Below are 25507 nucleotides of genomic sequence, written 5' to 3'. Positions count from 1 at the left end.
CAAGGATGATTTTTAAGTTCAGAAGAGATGTTTGCGAAAACAAATCTTTGACACTTCTCTTCGTTCACAATGACATTCAAATCAGCATTAAAAAAAGTTTTTCCCACCAGAGCGAGTCTGACCACAAGTCAGAGACCACTATGATGACACACCAAATGTGTTTGATGGATCGCGGGAAAAGAGCAGGAATAGGCTTTTGTAGGCTACAGTCCAAGCTATGTCTTCCAATGGAGCGACTGCTGTCGGCATCCAAAGATGATCAAATTTGAATAAATGCTTGGAGGTAAGGATGACAGCAGTGTAGTCTACAGCGATACGGATATCACTTATTATTGATATCTACATAGCGCATTGATGTGAATCACACTGCTGCTCTCTCATTTATCTATTTGCACTTTACGGATTGTGGTTGTTGTGGATGGCTGTTCACAAATCTAAATGTGTATTTGAACCCAATAAAGGTCAATTCAAGAAGTTTAAGCTGCCTATCAATCATTGTTTTTGAAACCAGTGGACAGCCAGTGAAAAATGTGCTCTTACAACAGCTGCATAGTGCGGATCCCAGCCTAAGGATTAAAAGTCTGTGTTTTATTGCTCAATCTAATTCATGCTGCTAAAAAAAATCCATAGGCCTAATGGACACACTTTTGATAGACTTAAATGGACAATCTGTAGTTGCTACATCCATTTTTGGACTTACAAATGATATATACAGTACCAGTCAAAAGTTTGGACACACCTACTCATTCCAGGGGTTTTCTTTATTTTTACTATTTTCAACATTGTAGAATAATAGTGAAGACATCAAAACTATGACATAGCACATATGGAATCATGTAGTAACCAAAAAAGTGTTATACAAATCAAAATATATGTTATATTTGAGATTCTTCAAAGTAGCCACCCTTTGCCTTGATGACAGCTTTGCACTTTTTTGGTTACTACCATGATTCCATATGTGTTATTTCATAGTGTTTATGTCTTCACTATTATTCTACAATGTAGAAAATAGTAAAAAAATTAAGAAAACCCTTGAATGAGTTGGTGTTCTAAAACGTTTGACTGGTGGTGTATATCCATTGATTCTTGAAGAATATAATAAAAATATAACTTATAAATAAATGTCTCATGAGCTTAGTTCAACTGTCACACTCCATGAGAACCCAAAATATAAGCTTGTTTTTGTCCAATGTCTGTAAACATTGTAAATGTAAACAAACACTGTATAGCCTCATACCATGGTTAAAACAATCATTTTGATATCATGGATGGTCAGTCCTTGCATCCATAGCTCTGTCTATTCATCTGAGAGTGGTTACATTTCTCCAGGCCCATCACTCAGCTTTTCATCAAAACAGAGGCGAGGCGGGGCCGTTTTGTTATTGTGTCATCTGTGGATTTGCCCTTTAAACTGCTGCATTTTATCAAGATATCAAAGTGTCACCAACGAAAAGGTAAACAATGGGCCTATAGCAAATGCAGCATATGGCATTAATTTTCCAAATGTAAATAGCACTTCTCAGTAGTGCTCAAAGCATGCCATTCCATGAGCGCAGCATTTATTTTTCAACTCGAATCAATGAGCCCAATCAGTCCTCCATGACAACAAAATCATAAACAACAGAGTAGGGCTGGCTAATAAATCCTTCGTTTTGGGGTTATGCTCAGGTAAAATAATTTGGCTAATCTATACTTCCATATTTCCAAGTCCTATTCTTGAAGATAAAGGGGTATAACAGTTATTGTAATGACTGGAATTCTGATAGCCTTTGGTTGTTAATGTAAAGATATAATTTAATTGTATTATTATATGTAGTAGAACATTTTAACATCCATATATGGCCAGCTATTTAAACTTTAACATTGATTTATCTTACAATAGATTTTGTTCAATTGGAAACATACATTTCTGTCTTCTTCTAATGCCTCTTATGGGGAAAGTAATCTAAAAGTAACTGAATGTAATCAGATTACGTTACTGAGATTGGGTAATCCAAAAGTTACATTACTGATTACAATTTTGGAAAAATTACATTTAGAAAGTAACCTACCCAACCCTGCACTTCACACACATTTAAACCCAGTCAGTCTTCATTAGAAAGCCAAGATGACCCTTCTTTGAATGTTGTAAGATACACATGGAAGGAAATGACACCATAAATTGTGACCTCTGTGAGAAAATGTGTTTGTTCAAAACCCCTATAAGAGAACTCTATATAGCCAAATCATGGAGTTTCATATAAAGCCAATGACCCAAACATATGTTTCACTCCAAAAATGCAACTGTCTATTTCCTGAGGAATACCTTTTTAAGTATCTAACTGTGAGAAGAAATTATATAGATTTGGTCATTAAAATCCTGGCAAATAGAGGGAGGCCAATTAATGTTTTGATATTAAACATAGTTAATATGAAATATCAGTGTTCCACCTGTGACGGACAACATTAACATCAATATTAAGGGTGACAGTAGATGCATTCATTTACTGCCAAAACTCAATCTGCATGAAGAGCATGTGCGAACATTTACATGTCGCTCTAGATAAGTAAGGGGTGTCAAATATCCAGACACGGGTGGTCTAAGTAAAAATAATATTGGGAAAACTAACTCAACATACTTTAAAATGACTAAAACCAAATCGAAACAGTGTAGAAATGAAAATTGACCTACATTCATACATTTCCTTGACTGTGTCCAGCTCGCTAATAATCATAGAAATTAAAGCTAGACATTCAGGCAGCTTCGGAAATTCCAGAAATGATTGCTTTTTGCTAATTTTGACGGCGAGGAAGTATAACCAATTTTCAGAGCAGCCCTCTAGACCTTGTTGAAGACCGAATGCAGCCCCTACATAGACAGGGGTGAGAGTACCAATCATTTTCCCAGCAGATGCACAAGTACATGTGGGTGTTTCTAGCCTCCGTGTTTAAAAAGCTAATTATGAAAAACTAGAACTTATTTCCGAAAGCTCAATGGAACTCTATTTCATTTCACAAACAGGTTCATAGCAAAGTTCATAGAATGCGACTGGAGATCAAGCAAAGGTCTCTGTCTACATTCAGTGTAAAAAATAATAACAAAGGAACGTGTTAATTACTGTTATGTGAGCGTAACTATGTAGATGTTCAAATATTTAGGCCAGGTAGTGTAACTGAGTTTACCTTGGGAACTGACATACTTTTCTGCTTTACTTTTCCACATTCACTTGCTGAGTGGTTGCTCCTGGCAACAATCATGTACGTTTCATGCTGGCATCTATAGTTGTGCTCCTAATAAATCCTCTTTGAAACACATCAATTCTCTCTCGCTCTCGCTCGCTCTCCCTTCCTCTCTCCCTCCCTTCCTCTATCCCTCCCTCCCTCCCTCTCCCTCCCTCTCTCCCCTTCCCTCTACCTCCCTCCAAGATGAAATATGTTAATTTCACTCGCTTGGTCTTCAGAGCACAAGCCTGAATGAACAAAACAACTCACCTGTAAATGAGGAAGCTGGAGATTCCAAAAATGATGAGGGCTAAGCCAGACCCGACAGCTACAATCCCCAGCACTGGAAGATGAGCTGAAAATACAGGGAAACACAGCAATGTACACATTTCTCCTTTAATTTACATTTCAAGATTTATAATATTTGTTTTCAAAACCAAATGATGCTTTCAAAAATCAATAGTATTAAAACTCCACAATGCTTTCCTGAAATGAATTTATTCTGTATTTGGGTACCGTAAAACTTGATTTGCTTAAATCACTGAACGTAACATGGACTTATTAGAGACAGGCTTCTATTAGAGACAAGCTTCTATTAGAGACAGGCTTCTATTTGAGCCAGGTGTCTATTTCCTTCATTCACACAGCTTTTGCTCATTTGCATAGTTAATTGTTTGATTCCAGCATTCACTTCCAGCATTTTAATCAACTTCTTCATTTCCTGCACTAACGTGTTACCATTTACACACTGTGTCACGTTTCTTTTTTCTTAGTATGCCAGAATAATTATTCTCCTCTTTAACTGTTTGATAGTTCTTACTTTTGCCACTATATGGCGATTGGCTGATTTCTGGGGGTTTGTACTCCCGACGTTGTTGACTGTTTTGTGCTTGCCAGTTAGCTAGTAGTTCTCAGCTGTTAGCAGCAGGCGCGCAATAGCCCCGAGACTACCTCGCAGCTCCTCCAGGGCCTGCCGAGACTACCGCGCAGCGCCCCGGGGGCCTGCCGAGACTACCTCGCAGCTCCTCCAGGGCCTGCCGAGACTACCTCGCAGCTCCTCCAGGGCCTGCCGCTGAGCCCACAGAGAGAAGCACAAGATTGAACTTCACTCAACTTTCTAGAGCAGTGGTCACCAACCGGTCGATTGCAATCGACTGGTCAATGTCCAAGGCATTCCTAGTCGATTGCCAAACATTTCTGTAAAAAACCCAACAATAAACAATAAAGCCTTGTGTTCCTATTTTTTTATTTGTCTCGGGCTGATGGCTGTAGATACACTTGATTCAGCTGCCTTGCACGCTGGGCAGGCGAACTGTTGCCATTTTGAACCATTTCACATGGTAGAAGGTACAAACTCGGCCTTCCCACCAGGCCCGGAGAGCAAATCAAGTGCACTATAGGCCTAACGCTGGCCAATCGACTACCGTGTCTGCAGTAATGTAGCAGGAATAAAATAAAGCTATAGCAAAGTTGATACTGTGAGATTTCAAAACTAGAGAGATACTAGAGATAGACTGTCAAAGAGCGAGTGAGTTCATGTTTAAGTTCTTACTCAGCACTGTCAACACTTTGTATTCAACACTTCTATGAGCCATAAAATGTGTGTTCTTCATATTTCCACTCAGCACTACAACAAGCAGTGCAGCAGTAATTATTGAGTAGGAAAGTGTATCTATAGGCTTGCGTTGTTGTTATTATTAGTGGTTTGGGTCTTTTTTAATATCAGAGAATATTTCACTTTCTCTGTTCATAGGAGTAACAACATGAATTACTTAAATGTATGCTCACCCAGCTGTGCCTCACAAGTAATACAACAATGGATCTATTACCGGTGTGTTCATATAGCCTAACTCAAATATTTAAATAATGCATTGGCAGGGCAATTCAAGCAAAGCCAATATGCATAGATCATTTATTGGGCCTATAGCTTACTGTACAAACCTCATTGCTACTGTACAGTTTTTAAATGGTTAATGTTTCATAGGCTTACGTTTAAGTCATGTTAAAAAAAATTACTGAGCGGTAGATTTCGGCTTGCATTTTGACTCAGAATGTGATCTTGACTCAGAAAAGGTTGGTGACCATTGTTCTAGAGCTTTCCCTGCTAACACTATCAACGTTTCCCTTTACTGTGGTCAAATCAACGCAATATTAGCCACTTTCAATGCAACATACCGAAACAAAACTAACTATTCAAGAGATTTGGATGTAGGTTGTACTTTGAACTAGACTGTGTTTACAGCATGAGTAGATGCGCTTGTTTTGAGATAAATGCGAGAGCTGCATGTAGCCATGTGTGCACATTTGTTCATATCCTTTACTAGTTAGTGAGTTATTAGCCCAGTTATAGATCATTTGTAGTCAGCAATAGGGGAGTGATTGCTTCCTGCAAGAGCACAAAATGTTTACAATTCTAGACATATTTGAAAAGTGAGTCAGGTAATGAGATTTTCTTTTCTTAAAGGGCCAGTGTTGTATTTTGAGAAAGGCTTGAATAAGCAAAGTAGCCAATAGGCAGAGGGTAGCATAATTTGTCTGATTCTCTGTAATAATGGTATGGGAATAATAATGCATTTTATTTTGTAAAGGGATTTCTTGCATCAAACAACACAATAACATTTTCAGGCACCTCCTTGTCTGAAGGACAAGTCCTGCATGTTTTATGGAATGTAGGCCTACAATGAACACCACACATTGACTGCTACTATAGGGTGAATGATAAAATTGTTATGGGATGCATTTTCTCCATTGTTTTTGATGGTAGGCCACTCTGGTAGGCCTACATTATGATCAAATAGCCACAGTAGGCTTCTTGGGTACCGCCTCAGTGTTCACAGTAAACGCTCACTCAGTAAACGCGCACTGCAAGTTGCACAGAATTTTCACAACGTTGAAGTTTGTGCTCAGCAGACCTGAAATATGCTCAGTGCTGATTTTTTGGGGAATTGATTGGTTAGCAGCCAATGGCTAGCAGTTTCTTACTGGCGATAAAAACGGATAATTGGCATAATTTTTCCAATCATTACTGAATTATTTAATGTAATAAGTCAAACATTAAACCTCGCAAACAATTCATGATATTTTTTACAACTTTTATTTAATCAGGGGAGACCAATTGAGAACAGGGTCTAATTTTCAATGGTTCCCTGAAAACATAAAATAAAAAAATACAAGACACAAGATAAAACAAGATAACAAGTACATTACATTAGAACATCACAGGCATCATAAACAAATTATTAAAGTCAATCAAAAGTCATTTATCATCAGGGTTTTCAAAATTCCCTAGTGGCACCAGGGAATCCAAATATAATGAATGTCGTAAGTGATTCCAAAATGTGTAGCATTATAACTAAAAGCGGATTTACCTAGTTCGGTGGCGACCCGAGGAATCTCAAGAGTTAACCAAACCTGTGAACGGGTTTGGTGTCTTATGTTTTTATACTTTAACAACGAAGTTAGGTCATTCGGAAGTGTGTATAGTAGAGCTTTGTAAACAAAAATCGAGTAATGAAGTGATCTACGGGACTTTAATGAGGACCAGCCAACCTTTTGACACAGGATGTAGTGATGCGTATTAAAACTATCACCTGTGATAAAGTGAAGGGCACTATGGTAAACTGCATCCAAAGGTTTAAGAGTAGTGGCTGCTGCATTCCAATAAATGATGTCACCGTAGTGAAGAACTGGCAGGAAAGTTGACTGTACAATCTGCTTCCTGCTGTTCAGGGAGAAGGATGATACATTTCTATAAAAGAAGCCTACTTTAAATCTCAGCTTCTTAACTAGCTCATCCGTATGTTTAAAAAAAATCTAATTATTATCAATCCAAAACCCCAGATATTTATGGGAGGGAACCTGCTCGATGAAAGAACCAACCAATGCATAAATGTGTAAGCCATCTGAAATATTTCTAAGATAATTAGAAAACAGCATACATTTAGTTTTCCCGCATTAAGTACCAATTTTTTATTAACAAGGTCTTTCTGCAAGGCAACAAAATCAGATTGCAGCTCCAACATAGCCTGGTCAGCCAAGCAATAGCTTACATAACAGTGACATCTGCATACAGAATGTTGCAGGTTTTTGAAAATAGACCAATATTATTTATATAAATAGTAAAGAGGACAGGTCCCAAAATCAAGCTCTCAGGGATACTTTTAGTAATATTATGGTAACCTTGTAAATAATTCATTTAGACCAGGCGTTTATTTGAAACAGGCTTTGATCTGCTGAAATGTGTGCCGTTGCCTGGCTATTAAAAGGAACGGGCGGCTATTTGAGACACCGTTTAATTGTAGTTTTAGGGTATTCTATACACTTAAAGACATAATATCCACCAGTAACATTTCCTAAAAATAACATATTGTACTTCCACACTAGCCTAAATTAAGCTCACACTAACCTAAATTAAGCTCACACTGGCCTAAATTAAACTCACACTGGCCTAAATTAAACTCACACTGGCTTAAATTAAACTCACACTGGCTTAAATTAAACTCACACTGGCCAAAATTAAACTCACACTGGCCTAAATTAAACTCACACTGGCCTAAATTAAACTCACACTGGCCTAAATTAAATAAACTGGCCTAAATTGGTGTCTTGAAGATATATGTAACGCACCACTTGCTGCATCACCGCAGTTTTTTCAAATGTGCCTTTTTCAACCATCCTCCTATAAGTGACCCTCTGCGTGGCTCCATTACAGTTCCCCTTCAGTCCAACTCATGCTAACTGAGTCAGAAGGTCATTCCTAGACAAAGCAGAATCCTGTTTGCCTCTTAACCTTGTTCAGCAGGCATACTGTAGTATATCATCGTGCATCAGTGTCTCCCTCCGGTCTTCCTCATATACCCCTGAGACAGCCAGACTCACAAGTCAGATAATCATTTGTGGATGGACTCTATTTGGAGAGATTGTTACTTCTCATCACTCTCCCCCTCATTCAATATCTATAGGTACCATATCAACACATTGCAGTGACCTACCTAATTATTATTTATTAGCTAATACATGTATATTACTTCATAATAAGTGTTGCTCCTTCTACAGTAGTCAGGTTTTTTCATCCATATGTTCCTTCCATGAAAAACCATGTTGCACATGAAACAGAACCAACGCAGACGGTACAACATGTAGCTGTATTAGTCAAACTGCTGTACTACTATATAAGCACCTGACTTGACTATGAATCACTTGTACAGGAGCCAGTCTACTTTACATACCATCAGCGCAGGTGGGGTCATCAGAAGAAAAGACGCACGGTGGGTTATCCAGAGGTGGGCTTCCTTTGGGCCAATGAATCCTCTCCGTTGAGGACCAGATGATCTCTTTGTTAGTTCCATTGTAATAGGCTACAAGCTGCAAAACATCAAGAAAACGTTTATACAATTTTTACAAACGCGATGGCAGAAATTCCCATGGCCAAATGATTCATTCAGAGGGATGAAAACGGAGCATGTTACCTAATTAAAATGAGCTGTTTTTCTCCCACTTCAAATAAGAGCACAAAGCACAGTATTACTCTAATGAGTGCCTGTTTAAATTCACAGTAGCATTAAAGCTGCATATTAAAATAGCTGTTACTCTTGTTCAGTGCCTTTAAATCATATAAGCCCATCAGTGAAGAAAGCAAATCAGTGCCTTTAAATCATATAAGCCCATCAGTGAAGAAAGCAAATCAGTGCCTTTAAATCATATAAGCCCATCAGTGAAGAAAGCAAATCATTGGCATGCTTTTTTGGGGCACGTCAATAATAAATAACTATGTGACTAAAATGTTCAATATTAACATATACTAATATGTATACCAAGACACGATATTGTTGACTTAACAGAACTGGCAATTTTCAGACAAATGAGCTGTTTGGAAAAGGTTGTCTGAGAAACGGTGGCCTTTCAGCTCTAGCAATGGGAGGTTTATTGTTTGATGCTATGGGATTTGTCAGCCCAGTCAATAGCTTCCCTTTTCACAGAAGGGCATTGTGAAACATGACTCCCATGTCTCTAACCAGCCGCTGGAGAATGTCAATTTAGCCTCCTAGTGGAGGGCCAGACAGGCATGTTGGGTCTCACTGCTAGTCAGTCTGTGAAGGGGAAGGGCAGCCCCACTCAGAGGGATGTAAAAACAATGCAGGTTGTAACAGTTTGTTGTGGAGCAGGAGGACCACTCAACTCAACCAGTTATCAATGGATTCACTAGTTCCTGGTTTCTACAGAACCGTGACTTTCTAATCAGCTATTTATTCACATCGGGAAGTTTTGGTTAGGTTAGTGGACTCTCTGATCGATCTGGAACATTTTTGTCCTCCAGAGAGCAACTCTGGAACAGTTCAGAGAGTCATGGAAGTGTTTGTAGAGCACAAGACAAGATAAACAAATATCTTAATTTGAATTTGAGGGGAATTTTTGTTTTTTACACATCTTATCGTTAAAAGAGTACTGTACTCCAGAATACTGTTTCTACTAAACAGTAATAGCCTTTAGCCTTTGCATGACGTTGAACATTTGCTTTTAATTACATTGATGGCATATTGGCAATTCCAAGCAAAGCATTGGGATTTCAGCTCCACATAACTCATTATGCGGAGAGGAATTTCGAGGGAAATCGTTGTTTCAGTAATTACAGCAACTGTAACATCTGTAACAGATTAGACCGGTCACCCAAAAGCACTGCTCTCACTCATTACTAGTATTTACTACTGAAATATAAAATATAAAAACCATAAAGTAAAAAAATGGATCTTTTGACAACATATATTTTTGTATTTTAGAAATATAAATGTCTATGGAAATGTTGGCTAGAGCCATAAACAATAGCTATAAATAAGACGGTATAAATAATCTGCATCCCTCATCACCTCTGTGGGATATTGTAAAAGCAGGAATTTGAAAATGAACACTGTTATTGAAAGTTCACATAGGAAAACACATATTGATAATGCCAAATGTTTACTTGGAGAACTCTTAATTATTATCTTGTAAATCACACTCAAAACTAACCTAAAAGTACCTTTGTCATAGTGAACATATGGCCACTCATCAAAGCATATTTACATGACATCGTTACATGCAGCTCAAATCTCATGATGATGCCAAAGTGATCAGTCTATCTGAGCCAATCAGAGCCATGAGCTGCAGTCATCACTACTGTGCATTGTGTGCACTTCAGACCACAATTTAAACAGTATAAAATAAGGATGCACTGTCAACCACTATAGTAAATTAGCAACAAATGTATTGTGTAATGTTTATAAGCTATTGGTCCTTTTTGAAATAGTAATAAGTATCATGACTTTAACACAACTGTACAGTTAACTTGCCAGAAAAACAAAGCCTGAAAACAAAATAGCAAGTTGTGTCTTTCTGTGAGTGGCTTCTAAAATAGAAAAGCTTTAGATGTCTTGCTTAAATTGATCTACCTGCAGAAGTATCACTTACCCCATACTCTCCAGATTCCTGATTTGTCATTGCCCAGAGGTTAAAATCAGTGTTCCTGGCATTGTTTTTGTCTGTGGTCACAAGTCCTGTAACCCCTTAAACACAGAAAACCTTCACATTTAGACATTTCATATCACTCATAATGCAACAATGGGTTTAACAAATGCAATACCTTTTTCCTTCCCAATTGACACCAAATAGATGAATGCAAAGTCAACTAAAAACAGCACCATGATCAACTCATAATATTCACCCCAGAATCGCAGGTTTTGCATCCTCTGTGTGATGCTGATTCCATCGTTCTGGGAGCCCCCCTCAGCTAGCGTCTCCTCCAAGGCCTTAGCATACATCACAAAGCCATCATAGAAGCAGCCAGCGATGAAATCCATCTGAAAGGAATGGAATGGAGGTCTGTACATAAGCCAGCAACAAATCTGGAACCAACAGGAACCTGAACAGCATCTACCTCCAAGCCATAAGACTGATAAATGGTTAGTTAAATAGTTAACCAAATAGCTACCTGGACTATCTGCATTGACCCTTGTTGCATTTGACTCATCACATATGCTGCTGCTACTGCTTATTATCCATCCTGTTGCATAGGCACTTTATCCCTTCCTATATGTACATATCTACCTCAATTACCTCGTACCCACTGCACATCGACTCAGTACTGGTACCCCGTGTATATAGTCAAATTATTGTTACTCATTGTGTATTTATTCCTTGTGTTATTATTTTTCTATTATTTCAAAATTATTCTCTCTGCATTGTCGGGAAGGGCCCGAATGTAAGCATTTCACCTGTTGTTTACGAAGCATGTGACAAATGACATTTGATTGATTGATTGACTTTGTTTACTATTTGCCTGGAATTCTACCTTGACGCCTATAAGCATGGGTCTATGGCTGTCTCTATTTAAATATCGGTTTGCATACACTTAGTCTGCCAAAAGGCTATACATCTTCACAAAGAAGAGTGAAGTTTTTCATGAATCAAAGAAGTCCATTAATAACTATGCATAAATTATCTGCTTTATGATCTCTCTCGGGTCCTTTGAAAGATATTTCAAAAACACAGTGGTTTTTTCTAGTGTGGAGAATCCTATCAAAGGTGTAAAAGCCTTTCAACAACTAACTTTTTGGCTCTGATGCTGAGATGTGGCATGATTTCAAACAACTTACCAGAGAGGGTTCAATGTTCACATCAAAGTCCTTCTGAGCTCTAATGTGGAGCTCATCTTGAAACTGTTTGTACTCTGGATTATCAGGCTCCCTGTATGTTATTACCAACACAGACTGGGAGGAAGAGAGAGACAACAATGAGAAAGTGGAGCATTCCTGGGGAATTACACAGGGACGTAACTTCAACCTCAGTCAATAGGGGACTTAGCTTTGGGACACAACATTGGTAGTCTGTGTATTGCTTGGACTCCCTGAGTTGTGCATCGTTCGCTATCAAATAAACAAGAATCCAACTTTTGTCCAAACAGCAGACCATTGAATTCACGTCAGACTTCCTACCACAAAATCTACCACTGTCTACACAGCAGGAATATGGTACGGTTTTGACAAAAGTTGGATTCATATGTTTATTTCATAGCGAGGGACACATTTCACTTGACGTCTGGTGGGTAGAGTTCCTAGAAATTATACATATACCTGTGTTGACAGGAAAGGGTTTTTTGGTGTAGTCGCAACCCACCAAAACAATTCACAACTCAGTTAGTCCCAACTAATACACAGACTCTCGATGTTGTGTCCCAAAGCTATACATTCTACAAACACGTCACACAATAATTAGATGCTACGCACTAGCTCAGCACCTAGATTAAACTCTAGTTTCATGTCAAGTCAAACAGCAGTTACCTAGCCAAAGCAATCTAGTACAGCCATCTTTACCTCTGCACAGGTCCCTGCAGCTGCATTCTTCATAAAGCCAGCCAGCCATACAAACCGCCTTCCTTCCCGCTCCCATGCATCTGCATGGTCCTAAAATCAGAACCTAATACCTCTAAACTGCATTTTCCTTTTAATCGGGATTGGAATGATTTTAGTATCCTATTTTAAATTGTTGGTGTTGAGCTGCCATACCCAACTGATGTGCCTGGAATTACACCCAGAGCATCATAAACATGTACCAACTACTGTTTGACAGATTTATAATGGTATGCAGAGTGATTTCCTACTGGGTGGAAATGTCAATGATAAACATTACATTTGAAGTGTATTGTAAACACCAGAAGTAGGATTAATGATGAACAGATGTCTCCTCTTTTATAATCTAAACGGTCTAATTAAAAGTCCATTATGAGTAAACAGCAACAACATTATTTATAGTGAAGAATACACAATCTGCTGTATCCAAATGCACTTAAACTTAGAGATATGTCTTGAAGAGAAGGCAAAAACATAGAAGAGCAGCTGTGGTAACTCTGTATATTGCTTATGTTATCCCTCATTTCTAGTTGCACCACTTGTTACAAATTTGCTATTACACTACAGTTGTGGCTTGTTGCATATTGTTTGATTCTGTCTGGATGGAAAAGCACACTTTCTGCCAAAGACTCAATATAAGGTCATCACTTGAGTTTTGACTTGTACTGTGCCTTGATATACTGAAATAAGCTTCATCCTGCGAATTGCTCGACACAGTAATGATCAACAACCCACAACCAACTTCCAAAAGCAATCAACGTTCTATGTGTAGCATATTGCCATTTTACTGAGTTACAGTTCATATGAGGAAATCAGTCAATTGAAATAAATGAATTAGGGCCTAATCTATGGATTTCACATGACTTGGAATACAGATATGCGTCTGTTGGTCAAAGATACTTTACAAAAAAATAGGCCTCAGGATCTTGTCATGGTATTTCTGTGCATTTAAATTGCCATCTATAAAAGGAATCAATATTAACTATGTATTAGTAAATCTCTACAAAGTTCTTTAGCTTATCTAAAATCCAATCAAAGTGTACTGGTCCCATGCACAGGATACAGGGTGTAAACGGTACAGTGAAATGCTTACTTGCAAGCTCTTAACAGTGCAATACACATTTATAAAAAAAGGTACATAATATGTCATAGAAAAGTAGTAAGAAGAAAAATAGCCATGTTTGGAAATATATACATAATATTAATATACAGTATAGACTAATAAATAGTAGCAGCAATGTTGCCGTGTGTGTGTGTGTGTGTGTGTGTGTGTGTGTGTGTGTGTGTGTGTGTGTGTGTGTGTGTGTGTGTGTGTGTGTGTGTGTGTGTGTTTTCATCTAGTGTGTCCCACTATCTCCATCTACAGTGCCTTCAGAAAGTATTCACACGCCTTGACTTTTGCCACATGTTGTTGTGTTATAAAGTGGGATTAAAATGGATTTAGTTCTCATTTTTTGTCAAAGATCTACACAAAATACTCAGTAAATACAAAATACTCAATACTCACTTCAGAAGAAAAATTCTAACATTTATAAAACATTTATGAAAAATAAAATACTAATATATCTTGATTAGATAAGTATTCACCCCTTGAGTCAATACATTTTAGAAACACCTTTGGCAGCAATTACAGCTGTGAGTCTTTCTGGGTAAATCTCTAAGAGCTTTGCACACCTGGATTGTACAATATTTACCCATTATTATTTTTACAATTATTCATGCTTTGTCAAGTTGGTTGTTGATCATTGCTAGAAAGACATTTTCAATTCTTGCCATAGATTTTCAAGCCGATTTAAGTCAAAGCTATAACTAGGCCACTCAAGAACATTCAATGTCATCTTGGTAAGCAACTCCAATGTATATTTGGCCTTGCGTTTTAGGTTATGTCCTGCTGAAAGGTGAATGACTTCCAGTGGCTGTTGGGAAGCAGACTGAACCAGGTTTTCGTCTAGGATTTTGCCTGTACTGAGCTGTATTCTGTTTCTCTTTTAAAACTCCCTAGTCCTTGCTGATGACAAACATACCCATAACATGATGCAGCCACCACCATGCTTGAAAATATGAAGAGTGGTACTCAGTAATGTGTTTTGTTGGATTTGCCCTAAACATAATGCTTTGTATTCAGGACAAAAATATAATTTCTTTGACACATTTTTTTTGCAGTATTACTTAAGTGCCTTGTAGCAAACAGGATGCATGCATTGGAATATTTTTATTCTGTACAGGCTTCCTTTTTTTCACTCTATCATTTAAGTGGAGTAACTACAATGTTGTTCCATCGTAATTTTTCTGATAATAAAAACCATTAAACTAATTCACTGTTAAAATCACCATTGGCCTCATGGTGAAATCCCTGAGCAGTTTCGTTTCCCTTCCGGCAACTTAGGAAGAATGCCTGTATTTTTATAGTGACTGTGTGTATTGATACACCATCCAAAGCCTAATTAATAACTTCATCATACTCAAAGAAATATTCAGCTTATTGACTCAAAACATTTTAATTTTGTATTAATTAATATAATGTTCTACTAACAAAATTCCACTTTGACATTATGGGGTATTTGTGTGTAGATCAGTGACACAATTTTAAATTCAGAATGTAACAACAAAATGTGGAAAAAGTAAAGGGGTGTGAATACATTCTGAAGGCACTGTAAGTGCCTTGATATTCAGTCTGATATCTCTATCCTAAACATTTCTATTGTAACACTTCAGAAAAAGATCTGCAATTGCCAGACAATACCAGACACGTTTTACACCACTTACTAATAAAGATGACTCAGTCAAGTTAATTAGCCTAACTTTTCTTTATCAATCCAAAGCCATTTGTAGCATCCTTTCATTTGGAGTTCAACACCGGAATCCACATTTCCAATACTAAGTAGGTGACTACAGCAACTGCAGTGCAGTCAGTGACATTTAACAGCCAAATTGGAAGAGGAGCATCTGTACCCCCACTCACTTATTTTTCGACACATTAATATGCATAAGTAAGTGGCTTTAAGCGGAAAAAAAAACTCTCTCCTTCATTAAGTCCATCCAAGAATTAAAATCCAAGCAGAGACGGGGAGGAGGCAGGAAGTAAATTATGACCTTTCTACATTTTATTGCCCGCCGGAGTCAGAACCATTAGGAAGTTTACATGTTGCAATTTCCTTTTGCAATTCGTGGGTACACTAATTGTTATTATAAGCAAAGGTCAGTTCTGACTTGAATGCAGTGAGTTAGCCTGGTTTAGGGAAAATGTGTGGGTTGGATTAAAAGGATGTGACGTAGCCCTGTATGCCTTCTGTAGAGGGCCGGGCTGGGTTAGCTCGTTAACTCTTAAGTTATGGATCAGTGAACCAAAATTGTTCCAAGCTGGTTGTCAATGGCTGGTGACAAACAACAAACCTATACATTGTACCTCATGCAATTTGTATTTGTTTACTGTTTATAAAAATGTTTAATGTTTTAAGATAAAACTTTACAGTAATTCATACACGTAGGCTACATTTGGGTCAACCTCAGTCAACTTGGTGAACTTTGTGTTCCCTTTAATACAGGTTCAGTTGGAACAGAGGGGTGCAAAAGTATTCTTTTGATGGACAGACCGCTGATTCACACACGAAAGAGAGGTTTTGAATTGAATTTCCTCAGTGAAAGACATTCATTTCACTTGCCAAATGGCAGTTTCAGACTTGTAATCCTGTCTGGTTCCAATTACCGAAGGGGGAAAAGAACTGACAGTTCACCACCAACTAATTGACAGAGTATTTGGACACAATTACTCAAAAAGGATTCTGCAATAAATGAAATTAATCAAACGTAATGAATGAAATGGAAGGAATATTTCTCTGTCTCCATCCATGTTTGTCTGTCTGTCTGCCTGTCAGTCTTGTCAGTGCAGTGTACCTTGAAGACCTTGATGGGATCAATCCAGAGGCTGTCGTTGTTCAGCCAGGGTTTGCGCTCCGTTAGGCTTTCAGCAAACACGTCCAGATAGAAGATGGCGTAGTTCTCAGGGTCTGGGATCTCACTCTGGAAAAGCTTCATGATATTCAGAAACGTGTCCGGAGGCCCGCAGATATACACAACTGTAGGGAAGACAGAAAACACAACACAAAAGTTACTTATAACTGTTTATCTGAATTATGGTTGTATTTCCTATAACTGCTCCTCTTATCATTGGGAGACTAGATGTAGATATGAACCATATGAGGTATGGAAATCAATCCAAATCAGTAACTTCTGGGGAATGCTGTTATGAGGAATCATGTGTAGGTACGCCTACTGAAGTTGCACAGTCATGTGTCTGCTATTTAGGGGGAGTTTGCATGTGTGTTTAGAGTGTGTAAAGCTGTCTGTGCTATACGCCTGCCTACATAATACCATCCCATTCTGTTTTCATACAGTCTGCTCCATAGACAGCATGTCTGTAGGCATTATTTCCATTCACTGCATATGTCATAGTGACTGCTGCCAGCTCTAAGGCAGTCCTCCCGGTTAGCAGACATTTCCTCAAGTGTTAGACCAAAGTCGGCACAGACCGCCTCTCAGACCCCAACTCTCATCTCTTCCAACATAGCTCTCCATGCCAAGTAGTCCTGCTGTCTCCTGGACATCGTCCAAAACAAATGTACAAAATGGCAGAGGAAAAGTGAACCTGTGTTGTAGGAATCATAACGATCTGCCTGGGCTTAACTTATTACAAAGCACATCAAATTGTTTGGTACATTTTGTTTCACTTAGCGGCAGACTCAAAGATAGCAACCCAACCCACCTCACCTGAACTCTCCATTTCTAGTAGAAGGCAGCATTAGCTCCCATGACTCACACAACATCTACACGTAGAGAAACTTAATGCTGCAATGACTATTAAATGCATCCTATTATGTTCATAATCAAGCACCTGAGTATCCTAGCCTATATCATGAATACATTCCATTTGTAGTTTTCCCAGGTGTGACTCTTGAAAGAAGACCAATGGAACAGTCTCTGCAACATTGCATGTTTAGAAACTACCATCAACTTTATAGTGTTTTGTGTAATGTGCATCTTACTTATTAAAGTGTAATACAAATACGACAGAGATCATTTCAGAGATAATTATTTTGTAGACCATTGTGTTACCATGGTCTAATCTGTCAGATGGGCTTTAACAACTCTCGTAAGAGGACTTAGGAACCGCACGCCTTCGTCGCATGTCTTTGTTCTCTTCCAGGAAGTTGTACACAACTTCCTAAACACATTTATATCTACGATAGACAGAAAAGAGCCAGTCACACAACACAAATGTGATGCATGCTTAGAGTTTTTTATATACAGAACCAGTCAAAGGTTTGGACACACCTACCCATTCCAGGGTTTTCTTTATTTTTGCTATTTTCTACATTGTAGAATAATAGTGAAGACATCAAAACTATGAAATAACACATATGGAATCATGTAGTAACCAAAAATGTGTTTAAATAAATCAAAATATATTTTATATTTGAGTTTCTTCAAAGTAGCCACCCTTTGCCTTGATGACAGCTTTACACACTCTTGGCATTCTCTCAACCAGCTTCATGAGGAAGTCACCTGGAATGCATTTCAATTAACAGATGTGCCTTGTTAAACGTCAATTTGTTGAATTTCTTTCCTTCTTAATGCATTTGAGCCAATCAGTTGTGTTGTGACAAAGTTGGGGTGGTATACAGAAGGTAGCCCTGTTTGATGAAAGACCAAGTCCATATTATGGCAAAGACAGCTCAAATAAGCAAAGAGAAATGACAGTCCATCATTACTTTAAGACATGAAGGTCAGTCAATTCATAAAATCTCAAGAACTTTTAAAGTTTCTTCAAGTGCAGTAGCAAAAACCATCAAACACTATGATGAGGACTGCCACAGGAAAGGAAGACCCAGAGTTACTTCTGCTGCAGAGGATAAGTTAATCAGAGATAACAGCACCTCAGGTTGCAGCCCAAATAAATGCTTCTCAGAGTTCAAGTAACAAACACATCTCAACATCAACTGTTCAGAGTAGACTGCGTGTATCAGGTCTTCATGGTCGAACGCTGCAAAGAAACCACTACTAAAGGACACCAATAATAATAAGAGACTTGCTAGGGCAAAGAACCAGGACATTAGACCAGTGGAAATCTGCCCTATGGTCTGATGAGTCCAAATTTGAGATTTTTGGTTCCAACTGCCGTGTGTTTGTGAGATGCATAGTAGGTGAACGGATGATCTCCGCATGTGTGGTTCCCACCGTGAAGCATGGAGGAGGAGGTGTGATAGTGTGGGGGTGCTTTGCTGGTGACACTGTCAATGATTTATTTAGAATTCAAGGCACACTTAACCAGCATGGCTACCACAGCATTCTGCAGCGATACACCATCCCATCTGGTTTGCGCTTAGTGGGACTATCATTTGTTTTTCAACAGGACAATGACCCAAAACACACCTCCAGGCTGTGTAAGGGCGATTTGACCAAGAAGGAAAGTGATGGAGTGCTGCATCAGATGACCTGGCCTCCACAATCATCCGACCTCAACCCAATTGAGATGGTTTGAGATGAGTTGGACCGCAGAGTGAAGGAAAAGCAGCCAACAAGTGCTCAGCATATGCGGGAACTCTGTTGGAAAAGCATTCCTCATGAAGCTGGTTGAGAGAATGCCAAAAGTGTACAAAGCTGTCATTAAGGCTACTTAATGGTGGCTACTTCGAAGAATCTCAAATATAAGTTGGGATCTTTTAATGTAGACTGTACTATACTGACTCTGTTTTACAAATCTTTCATTGAGAGTATTTTCACTTTTTGTATTGTTTGTTGGTTTGGCAATGCTACTGTCAGCCAGAGAAATATGCTGAGAAGGATTATCACCACAGCAAGCAAGGTACTTGGAGTCAAACAGACAGGCCTGGATGAGATCTTTAAGGTCAGGGCCCTCCGCAAGGCTCACAAAATCATTTTAGACCCAAGCCACCCCCTGTACCCGGATTTTGAAATACTCCCCTCTGGGCGCAGGTATAGGGCACCCCTCAGCAGGAAAAACAGAACCAGACAATTATTTGTGCCAGGTGTGATATCCCTCCTAAATAGCTCGGGCTAATGTTCCTATCGACTCAGTAAGGCCAGCAGGCTAGTCTTTATTCTTTTTATTTTATTTTATTTTTTAAATGTTTTATTGGTATGTAACTGTTATGAATGTTGTATTGTCAATTTTGTTTTGTATTTAAATGCCACTTTAAATGTGTACATGACACTGCAACAAAATGTCCCCATGGCAACAATAAAGTCAGTAAGTATAAAATATATTCTGATTTGTTTAACTCTTTTTTTGGTTACTTCATGATTCCATGTGTTATTTCATAGTTTTGATGTACAATGTAGAAAATAGTACAAATAAAGAAAAACCCCTTGAATGAGTAGGTGTGTCTAGACTTTTGACTGGTACTGTGTGTGTGTATATATATATATATATATATATATATATATATATATATTTTACAGGAAACACACTTTGTGTGATTTCAGTGAGGGGCCTATATAGTACCTGTGCTACATTATGTTGGCAACCCTGTTAGAACTCATGTAGTCTGCAACAAACATTCACATATGTACCTCCACAAAGGAAAATACACAGCTTGATGTATTCTTCCTTCCAGCCATGTGGCATTTTTTTTAACCTTTATTTAACTAAGCAAGTCAGTTAAGAACTTGTCTCTACCTTCTTGCCCTTTGTTCTGTTGTCTGTACCCAGTAATGTTTGTACCATGTTTTGTTCTGTTGTCTGTACCCAATAATGTTTGTACCATGTTTTGTTCTGTTGTCTGTACCCAATAATGTTTGTACCATGTTTTGTTCTGTTGTCTGTACCCAATAATGTTTGTACCATGTTTTGTTCTGCTACCATGTTGTATTTTCTATTTAATCCCAGCCCCCGTCCCCGCAGGTCTTTTGCCTTTTGGTAGGTCGTCATTGTAAATAAGAATTTGTTCTTTACTGACTTGCCTAGTTAAATAAAGGTTAAAAAATAAAGAAAATTAACAAAAATAAAATAACACATTTCTTATTTACAATGACTGCCTACACCAGATGACGCTGGGCCAATTGTGCGCTGCCGTATGGGACTCCCAATCACGGCTGGTTGTGATAGAGCCTGGATTTGAACCAGGGTCTGTAGTGAAGCCTCTAGCACTGAGATGCAGTGCCTTAGACCACTGTGTATGTGTGCTTTTTAGTGGTCTGAAGATGATCAAGGTGTGAGCTTTTCCACAGGTAACCTGGTGGGACTTTGAAAACATAATTGGCCTCATGTTCAGTCTGGTTGTTTAGGTTTGTTAATTTGAGGCAGGTAAATGTTTTTTAGGAAGATATTACATGTTTCTACCATTTCTCTTTTTTCATGAACAAATCTGATAGGAGGCTAATAATTAGACTTCAAAGGGTTTTCCCATCAGATTCAGAACACAAAATCAGAGGGACTGTGTCGGAGTGCATCAATTTACATTACAAATCTTTATCTGACAACAACTGGCTTAGAAACAATCAACACTCAACGCTATACAGTACTGTCAAGACGTCGACCAAATTGAGAGACCACACAGTTGAGGTAAAGGTTGACAACCCAGGGGTTATATGTTGGTGATCTCAGAGGGATGAATGTGAATGGAATGTCAAGCCAGAACTCCAAGCTTGGACAAGCCGTGACAAAACCATTAGCTTCCGTGACCCCAAGCTCACCATGGCGGGCCCATAATTCAGCTAAGAGGTTTGGCAGCTTACAAAATGATTTTCCTGATATAACACCAGTTAAGTACCATATGCAGTGTTTATTGCACTATTTGTTAATGTTACTGCTGGAAAAGTTTTTGCAAGTGCTTTAAAAGCGAATAAACCCAGTCATTTACATGCATCACTCATTGACAACACAGTCGTATCTGTATTCTGTGCTATACTGGTTAGTGCCGAGTCACTCTAGTCTATAATGTTCTTCTGATCCACTGATTTCTAATCAGTACCCTGACAATAACTATGGATGAAAACAGTGAGCCAAGACTATCATGTTGTGGTTATAGTAATGTTTTAGGGTTATTGAGAAAGCCAAAGGCCAGTATCTTCCCAGATGATGTGAAAGAGTTTAGTGCCTTTACTTCTTCCAGATGAACATTAACCAACACACAGCATCAGATGGTTCCTACAAACAGAACAGTTCTGGGCCAAAGCACACATCAATATCACTTGCCAGTATTTGTGTTTCGCTGTTGGACTTTCAACACTCCAATTCCCCTAGATATTTTGATATTGCAGTATAACACTATGGTCCAAGGTGATTGTTTAGCTGATGCAACTACGTAAGTAGAATAGATCATTAATGTCATTCCATTGTGTTATTGATATGCAGCATCCAATTTTGATGGATTCTGAGTTACCAACAAATATGAAGAATTTGAAAGCAACAAATTCCTAAAATACTTAGTCTGAATTTGTGAAATATTTATTCAACTGAGACAAAAAAAAGCCTTGATGCCACTTGATTGTATTGATAAGGGTAAACAACAAGAAAGTCTAGCTGCATAAGGCAACTGTGAGCGGCCTGGCCCTGATGATTAACAGAGAGCAAACACTCACAAATAACTGGTAGCAAACAGATGACCCAATTTCAACCTTAGCTGTGTCAACACAATGGGTCATTTGCCACATCAAACAATACATCTGAGTACATGTTGTATTAAGAAAGAGGTCTAATGGGTCTCTACAGACAAAATCTCTCTACATCCCTAACAATAATATTTGGAAATGTTATAATGTAGTGATGTGTGTGTGTGTGACGACTTGGTAGAGTCTCTGTTTATATGCTTTCTCAGCACATTACAAGTAGTGAGGATTAATTAACCATTTCTAAAATAGTTTTGGAGTTAATAAAATGTAATGACAACATTCCAGTTGTAATGAACATGTAATAACATAACCTACAGTGGGGATTACCATGGAAACAACGTTACAACAGCTGTGTGTCACTACGATTTTACACTAAGTAAACAATCAACACAATTTGTGTAATGATAAGAATGTATTTTTAATTGTTTTCAAATACGCAATAGGCTACATCATGTACATAATGGTGAACTGGAAATAGAACGAGCTGGAAAACAAGCTGGTGGGAGTCAACACGGCATGACACTGGAAATGAACATTGGGCCATTGTAGGCTAATTAATGAACAATAATAATGCCTTAGGCTTATTACAGGTAAAACTGAATATTTACTATCCTTTTTTAAGTTTCAGCTGAAAATGCCTGTCTACTTAATTGGGATAGATGCTGTAAATAACATGTATGAAAGACCCCTTGAACAAAACAGAAAGAAAGTCTATGCGTGCAGGCACATAATCTCTCTCTCACACACAAACACACTTTCAGTGATTACGCAGGTTGTTCACAGCAATAAACGGTGGTCTGGTAAGTCACATACTGCGTTTAGAAGTGAATTCTTTACTGTCTTCATCTCTTCCACTTCTCCCTTTTTGTTTACAAAGCTCTTCTCCACAAGCTTTCAACACATCTCACTTATCTGTTAAAGTACAAAAATAAGGGCCACCAAACCCACTCACATTGTTGGTTAACTCTTGAGGTCCCTCATGTCTCTACCAACCTTGGTAAATCAGCCTTTAGTTTTAATACCTCATTAAATCCTGAATCCCTAGTGCCAATAGGGCAGTTTAGAACGCTGATGAGGAGTGAATTCACTTAGGGTTACAAGTGTTTTGGTTGATTGTGGTGGTTTATTTGTGTTGTTGAGATGTGGTGTGTCTATCTGCTGTATCTTGTAGTTTATTTTTAACCGTTTTATTGATTTATGTTGTGAGTGGTTTGTTCTCAGGGCACCATTGTGAATGAGACCCTGGTCTCAATTGGGTCTCTCCTGAATAAATAAAATCTAAATAAAAAAATAAAATAGGTAGGCTTACTAAATATGTTTTTATTATATTAAATAAGTATTTCAAGAACAGGTTTAAATCCACTGTAGGCCTATGTAAGAATATGCTTTGACTAACACTGAGTGTACAAAACATTAGGAACACCTGCTCTTTCATGACATAGACTGACCAAGTGAATCCAGGTGAAAGCTATGATTTCTTCTTGATGTCACTTGTTAAATCCACTTCAATCAGTGTAGATGAAGGGGAAGAGACAAGTTAAATAATGATTTTTAAGCCTTGAGAAAATGGAGATATGGATTGTGTATGTGTGCCATCACAGAGTAAATTGGCAAGACAAAATATTGAAGTGCCTTTGAACACAGTATGGTAGTAGGTGCCAGGCACACGGGTTTGTGTCAAGAACTGCAACGCTGCAGGGTTTTTCACGCTCAACAGTTTCCCGTGTGTTTGATAGGACATCCAGCCAACTTGACACCGCTGTGGGAAGCATTGGAGTCAACATTGGCCAGCATCCCTATGGAACGCTTTCGACGCTTTGTAGAGTCCATGACCCGACGAATTGAGGCCAAAAGGGGGTGAACTCAATATTAGGATGGTGTTCCTAATGTTTTGTACACGCAGTGTATATGACCAACACTGGCTACTCGTAAATTAAAAACGTAAGCCCAAATATCATATTAGCCTACTATCAAGCCAATGTTCCACATGTTTAGGCTATCTTATAATGGAACATCCACATTTCATATTGCACATGTGGAAATAGCCAATTTAGAGACTTACTTCTTCCGTGGTCTTTCATGAAAGTAATGATTTCTTTATAATAGCTTGGCGAGTCTTGATATGGCAAGGCATCAACTGTGACATTTTCTGCTTTCAAAATGATGTAAATTCCTTCAGAGAGGAAGTAGTGAGGTCGGTCATCTTTTTTCAGATCGTGAAAAATCAGAATGGCACGAGAGGTCCAATTAAACTGCGCGTGAATAACACTAGCAAAGTCTCCCAATTTTGTGGTCGAGGGTCCGGTGCGCACAATCGTTTTGTACTCATCCCCGTTAACAAACCCATATGCTGTTCCTCCCGCAGTTATCAATGGGAGTTTCCAATGGGATGCAAATCTTCCAACTGAGGCCACTGAATACACGCAACCAGGTCCAAAGAAAGCATCTGGTTTATTATAAAGTTTGGTATCCACGGCGATAATCTGTGCCTTATTTTCTGCGCAGACACCGGTTGAATCCTCCGTGCTGAAATTCAAGAGTTGAATTGAGTGGCCTTGGAGAACTCCGTGCTTCTTCTGGAGATTCTCGTTCGCCATAAGAATTGCTGGGAAAACCCGAGGCAAAGCCCAGGGATACTTGTGGTAATTGTCGGGAAGCATCACCGCAACTGTGATATTATTTCCAATATTCGTTCGACACCTTGATATGAGAGAGTATGTGAATACCACAAAGAAACAGTATCCAAGATCCGTTTTATATCCCATTGCTTTAATTTGAAGTATAAAATAAATCCAAGAAAACGGACCTCTTGTGTTCACCTGGAGTAGTAAGACGCCTTACTGTCCTGAAACCTAACCATATGGCTCTGTTGAAATGCAACTTCAGTCAATGGAAGACATGTTTAGGTAATCCATGGGTCATTTATCATCTTTAACGTTGCTCTAATGGTTATCCAGCAGTGATTCTGTGCGTTGTTCACTTCAGCGCATTTCTCGGACTGATGTTCCTTAACTCGCCCCTCCGAGTGTGATAACATCCATCCAAATGACTGGAACTTAAATCACAGAAACCTTCAGTGCAGCCCCCCACACGTCATATCACAGGTCTGAGAAAGACTAGGAAGGGGCGCCCCCTGCCTGCCGTCACTCTTCTTCAGTCCTGGTCCTTGGAGACCCACATAACTGATTCAACTACCCTTGAATCAGGTGTTCCTGCTGGGCTAGAACAAAAACCTGCACACCGTGTAGATCTCTATGACCAGGTGAAGAGATGATCAGTTAAACATGAACTGGTTT

General features: G+C 38.6%; 1 protein-coding gene across 2 annotated transcripts in view; it reads right to left on the bottom strand.

Moving 5' to 3' along the window:
• The window catches only part of LOC106566722 (atrial natriuretic peptide receptor 2), a 53490-nt gene extending 28225 nt beyond the window's left edge, over positions 1-25265 (bottom strand). For both annotated transcript variants that reach the window (XM_014135043.3, XM_014135051.3), the window contains exons 1-7: positions 24274-25265; positions 16476-16657; positions 11829-11942; positions 10898-11033; positions 10645-10739; positions 8430-8565; positions 3472-3556 (exon numbers count right to left, since the gene is read on the bottom strand). In XM_014135043.3, coding sequence (XP_013990518.1) covers positions 3472-3556; positions 8430-8565; positions 10645-10739; positions 10898-11033; positions 11829-11942; positions 16476-16657; positions 24274-24976 — 1451 coding nt within the window. In that variant the 5' untranslated portion in view covers positions 24977-25265. The remainder of the gene's footprint in view (positions 1-3471; positions 3557-8429; positions 8566-10644; positions 10740-10897; positions 11034-11828; positions 11943-16475; positions 16658-24273) is intronic.
• Positions 25266-25507: the final 242 nt, after the last annotated feature.

The sequence above is a fragment of the Salmo salar genome, chromosome 01 (assembly GCF_965601325.2).
Source record: "Salmo salar chromosome 01, fSalSal1, whole genome shotgun sequence".
Taxonomy (NCBI): Eukaryota; Metazoa; Chordata; class Actinopteri; order Salmoniformes; family Salmonidae; genus Salmo; species Salmo salar.
The sequence above is the reverse complement of the archived record's forward strand: the minus strand, read 5'-3'. Positions and strand labels throughout refer to the sequence as shown.